This window comes from Triticum urartu, chromosome 7A (genome assembly GCF_056163025.1).
Source record: "Triticum urartu cultivar PI428250 chromosome 7A, HENAU_Tu73, whole genome shotgun sequence".
In the NCBI taxonomy this organism is placed as follows: domain Eukaryota; kingdom Viridiplantae; phylum Streptophyta; class Magnoliopsida; order Poales; family Poaceae; genus Triticum; species Triticum urartu.
The window spans coordinates 519,777,664-519,783,278 of NC_141879.1; the positions used below are offsets into that span (position 1 = coordinate 519,777,664).

Sequence of the window (5,615 nt, forward strand, 5' to 3'; positions counted from 1 at the left end):
GACGTCATGGCGGGTTACAAGGTTTTCACAGCAGATGTAGAAGGATTTTTTCTAAGTGTTGAAGATTGACATGAACAAAGTTCAAATCAACCTGGGGCCTAATGTTGGGGATATGCTACCAGATATGACCCGCCCAGGAGGGGCCGGGTCAACCACAATGGCAGTTCACCTGTATGAAGCCCAAGAGTATACAAGATGGCGATTCACAGTTAGGCTTGTAAGAGGCCCAAGCCCAGAGGCGGCTTAAGGCCCGTAAGTATAAACCGCCATGTATGTATAGACTTGTAATGTAAGACATGTAAGATATGTCACCGAGCCGGACACGCTGTATGAGCCGCTCGGGATTCTGTAGGCCACAGGGCGTCAAGCCCGTGTATATAAGGGGACGACCCAGTAGCGTCTTAGGATAAGAGACAACAAATCGAGAGTCAGGTTAAGCGTATTCGCTCCCTGCTCATCGAAACCCTAGCAATACCACCTCCAACTAGATTAGCCTTTTACCTTCACCACAAGGGGCCGAACCAGTATAAACTCCTCGTATCCTTTGTCCTGATTAACCCCTTTAAGCTAACCTCATTGCGATGGCTCCACGACTAAGTCCTCACACTAGGACATCTATCGTGACAATTCCACGACAGGTTCGCCGCGGCCATGGCGGCCACGGCCTCCTCGCTTGCGAGCTCGTAGTAGATTTGGTCCTCCGCCAGCCGCTGCTGCTCGAGGAGGAGCAGGTTCTATCTCTGCTCCTTTCGTGCCTGCCGAAACGCCGACATAGGAGCCGGCACAAGCTGCTCCCCATCCACCATGGCGGTGTGGTAGTGCGCCTACGCCTGCTCCATGGTCAAGACGGCATGCACCAGCGCCGGCTCTGGCATGTTGTCTTCGTCAGACCCCGTCTTCATTGTGGGGCCATCATCACCGAGCTCGGGGGAGCTAGCCTACAAGTTGGCCTTGATCTGCCTGGCACAACGGCTCTGCCAGGTGGCCGCAAGGGCGGTGATCTCGTGCTTCCTCTACGTCAACATGCTCTCCCACAGAGCATCCCCGCTCGCGGTCATGATGAATGTGGTGCAAGGGAGAAGGATGTAGAGCGAATGTGTTGTGGTGTGGAGTTTAGCCAGGTGTGGCCGCCTTTAAATAGCCGATTCCTATAAGGCCAAGTGTCCAGGCCGGGTGCGTCAATGTGCAACGCTGGAGTTGGTTCCTCAGCTGGCGTGCCTGCTTAATGGCGGCATACAAACAGATGGGCATTGAATGAGTGTGGTAGATATCCCTTCTGTCTTGTACAACAAATGTCGCTCTGGCATTGAACAAGCATGGACAACGGGGACGCGGCGCGTGCTGCTCTCTCGGACGGTGCGGCGCTTCAATTCCGACACCAGTGAGAGGTCGCATCCGCTCAGTGCCGGCTTCAATACGGAACGGCCGCTCTACAGCGACACGAATGCAGGCAGCCGCGCCGGGCGGGAACGCACACGAGCGAAGGAGGAGGGTTTTTGGTCGACCAGGGTAGTCAGGAGCGGGCGTGGCAGCGGTCCGGACGCCCGCAAATCTCCCTCCCCACTTTGTCACTGGTTTACGGGAAAAGGTACGTCCGGACCGCCGAGCATTCCGATATAGGACCGCGTTGGACGGCTTTCGAAGTCAGAACAACACGGTCCGTATGTATGTGGGCAGTTTGAGGGTCGGTGTTGAAGATGTCAAGTTTCTTCACCTAGAGCTTTTTTTCATAGGTAATGCATTCAGTTGGCATGGCCATTGAGCTTTCTCCAACAATGCATCATTGTGAAATACTTGCATTCCGTACTATGATAGAACACGCACACACCTACGGAACAGACAATGATGTAATCAGCAAGTTGCCATAATGAGCAAATGTATGAAATGAACACATAGAGCAACAAGAAGCAAAACTTACTAGCTCTTCGAGCGATGCGCCCCTTGACCACCTTGCTCGCACTTGTGCATACACACTATACTACTTGTTGACGACTTTTTGAATGGTGTACCAATCGTTGGACTAGTGACCTCTGCCCGCTATCATGGATCACTTCCATGTCGTAGGGCACATAGTGTTGTGCTCATTAACCAACCATGCATACTTTGCCAAAATACCGCATTGCATTTCATGCCTTTAAACTCCGCACTTGTGGCCAACCATGCATCACACAACAATACATCCTTTGACTTGGGCTTTCCGTTTCCATAGGCAATTGAGATGGTCCCAAGTAAGGTTTCCGACGAGTCATTTGGGCTCAAGGAAACCTTACTTGGGACAACCTTCGGGAGGCCCTTCCTTCGATGCTCCTAGACTAGTCATGCGTCGTATATTGGCACTTGGCCCTGTTTGGGCTCTTCTCTGTTGCCCCGGCATACCCACCCTCTATGCCATGCGCCGACTCTCGCATGGACCACGCCTTTTGTGGAAAGTGCCCTTTCCTTTGAAGATTAAGATCTTCGTGTGGCGGCTTCTTCTTAATCGTCTCCGATCGGGGACGAAGGTGGTCAAGCGGCATGGACATGACGATGGTTGTGCACTCTTTGTGCTGTCCCTAAGACTGGGGCCCATGTCTTCTTCGCCTGCATTATTGTCCCTTTTCTTTGGTGTATTTGTCCGTGAGACTCTATGACCTGAATATAAGGCCTTGGACCTTGCTGAGTTTCTGGAAATTCGGGCCAACCAAACCGGTAGGAGGAGATGCCTCTTTTACTTAGTTTTCATGATGATGACCTAGACCATTTGGACGACACATACAAGATGGCTATTGAGGGAGTTTTCTTGTAATGGGCCACCGACTGTATATCCAAATTCCTGGGTTTTTTGCGGCACTGTCACATACTATTTAGGCAGCGGGACTGTGATCGGTTAGGCGACATGATAGACATTGATGACTACGGCAAAGGCACATCCTTGCCATGCCACCTAGCCACTCATGTGTTTCTTTATAGTTGAGCATGTTTGTCTTGTTGTCTTAGCCATTGTTTACTTTTCTTGTACTTAAACTTATTGTATGGATGTGGTGGTTGCTTTATATGTGAAGGGAGACGAATGATTGTTATGGATTTAGCCGAACATGTGCATGAACTCTACAAAATGGACATTTAGATCCAGATGAAATCCTTTTAGAGGGCCAACGAAACAACGATACAGAAAAAAAAACCATCACGGTGTCCATCAGTAAAAAAACAAAACAAAACTCTCAATTTTACATCGCTGCCTCTTGTGTGCTTCCTAAACTGAGCTGACGCCTACGTTTTCAGGCAGCTCGGCACGGAGAGCAGCATGTACGCACGTCCCTCGCCGGCTTACCGTGCAAGCCTAAACAGGGGGTAGCCGGCCGACGCCCGCTGTCGGGTCGGCGTCCGAGCGGCAGATCGGGCACGTCGAGTGCGCGTCCAGCCACGGGTCGATGCACTCCACGTGGTACAGGTGCAGGCACGCCGGCAGCAGCCGCACCGTCTCCCCGAGCTGGAACGCGCCGAGGCACACCGAGCACGTGGCTGCCTCCTCCCCTCCGCCCGTCACGTTGTGCTTCACCGACCCGTTGTACTTGAACGCCGGGAGGCGGGCCGTCGGCTTGGCGGCGCAGGCCCCGCGAAGCGGCAGATCTCGGAGCAGCCGCGGCTGAGCTGCCGCAGCCCGAGCCTGGCTGTTTCGATATCCCTTGCAGCAGCCGCACAGGAAAAACGCGAACAGGAAGGCCGCAAAGGCGACGACCAAGCGGACGACGATGAGCCTACTTTGATCGGACGGCGGCGGCGGCGGCGGCGGCACCATCGGTGCAACTGCGAACAAGCTAGGCGTCACGTTGCTTTTGCTGCATTGTGTAACATCAGTCACAACTCCTGAGAGGATTCTGCGTGGGCGAAGGGAAACTGGCAAGAAGCCAGCACTGTGGGCGAGGGTGTAAAATTGCTCCGATTTATTGCCAGATGCACATACGTCGAAGACAAAGTTAGCGACGGACCTTGCGCGGTTCCTTGCTTGTTTATGCTCGATGATAACCGGGGCGTACGTGGGAATGTAACGTCATGGCTGGCAAGTAAATAATACTCCCTCCGTTCCTAAATACTTGTCTTTCTAAACATTTCAAATAACTATTACATACGGATGTATGTAGACATATTTTAGAGTGTAGATTCACTCATTTTGCTCTGTATGTAGTCACTTGTTGAAATGCCTAGAAAGACAAGTATTTAGGAACGGAGAGAATAGATAAAACACTGGGACATGGAGTTTCTGCACTAAAATCGAAAGAAATAGGAAAAATGTTCAAAATATCTGAACTTTTTTGGACTAAAATTGATGAATGTTTTATTAGGATGCCGGATTTCGTGGTAACATTCGTGAGGTCTTGGCATAAAAACAAAACCGACATTCTCAAATTGTTTTTAAAAATTGCCTTTTTAAACATTTTTTCCGTCTAGTCCTAGATGAATCTTTTTTCATCTTGAAATTTCGCATGTTGGTAAAGCATTGAACAATGTTTGTCATAGAAAAATATCACATTTTTGTGACATTGTTTCCTTTTTTTTTCAAAATGTGTTGTTCAACTCAGATGCATATGCACACGGGAGCAGAACAATACATTCGAAAACACTTTTGCTATTTGTAAGTTATTGTGTTTTTTATAAGCCACTCATTTTCTTTTATTTCTTTCATTTCCTTTTTATTTTTGTCTTTTTCTATTTGTGTTGGTGCGTGTGTGAGTGCTAGTGATTGGTACTCCCTCCGTTCTAAATTACTCGTCGCAGAAATGGATATATCTAGAACTAAAATACATCTAGATACATCCATACATACGAAAGTAATTCGGAATAGAGGGAGTAGGAGGGATGGATCCAAGGAGGAGCGAGCTTTTTTTTTGAGATGAAACATCTGATTCCATTAACTCACTGGCGCAGCAGAAACGCTGGCCTTCCTGACGTTTACATCATCCGGCAATTCCTCAGCCCACAACTGTTCAGGAGATTGCCTTTGTGCACCCATAGAAGCTAGTACATGGGCGAGAATGTTACATTCCTTTGGCGCAAAGGAAAAAATTACAGAATTAAAGTGAAGCCTGGCAAAGATGCGAATATCCCTAAACATAACTCCTTCAGGTGCAAGATCAAAATGCTGCTTTGTACCGCCCGCACCAAAGGTTGGCAGTCTGATTCAACAGTAATGTCCACCATACCCCAATCAGCCGCAACTTGTAAGGCCTCAGAGCAAGCTGTCGCTTCCGCCTGCATCAGACTTGCCAGGTGGGCGAGGCGACCAGCGCCTGAGCCTCTCACAACACCCTGACTTACCAGGAGGAGCGAGCCTTGACAGGACTGTGCACACGCAGTCACGCGGGCCCTTCATGCAGATCATTTCATTTCTGATGCATGTGTATATGTGTTTATGATGTGGCACACGGGAAAGAGAGAAATATGGACCCGACATCAGATGCAATTCACTTGGAGTGTATCAAAAGACGATAATCTTCATGTCGTTATTATAATATTGGTTGAACATTGAGTACAACATGGATGTTAATGAGGAAATCTCCACCGGGTAGGTCGACGACGATAGTCAGCCCAGCCAAAGGCCCAAGCCCATAAACACTAGCACTACTGGGAAACAGCCT

The 5,615-nt window shown here is 49.5% G+C and overlaps 1 protein-coding gene across 1 annotated transcript; it reads right to left on the reverse strand.

The window, feature by feature from the left end:
* Positions 1-3,150: 3,150 nt before the first annotated feature.
* Positions 3,151-3,989, reverse strand: LOC125518818 (E3 ubiquitin-protein ligase ATL9-like). Its single transcript, XM_048683688.2, has one exon. The coding sequence runs from the start codon at positions 3,776-3,778 to the stop codon at positions 3,320-3,322; it is 459 nt and encodes a 152-aa protein (XP_048539645.1). The 5' UTR covers positions 3,779-3,989; the 3' UTR covers positions 3,151-3,319.
* Between the last annotated feature and the right edge of the window lie 1,626 nt (positions 3,990-5,615).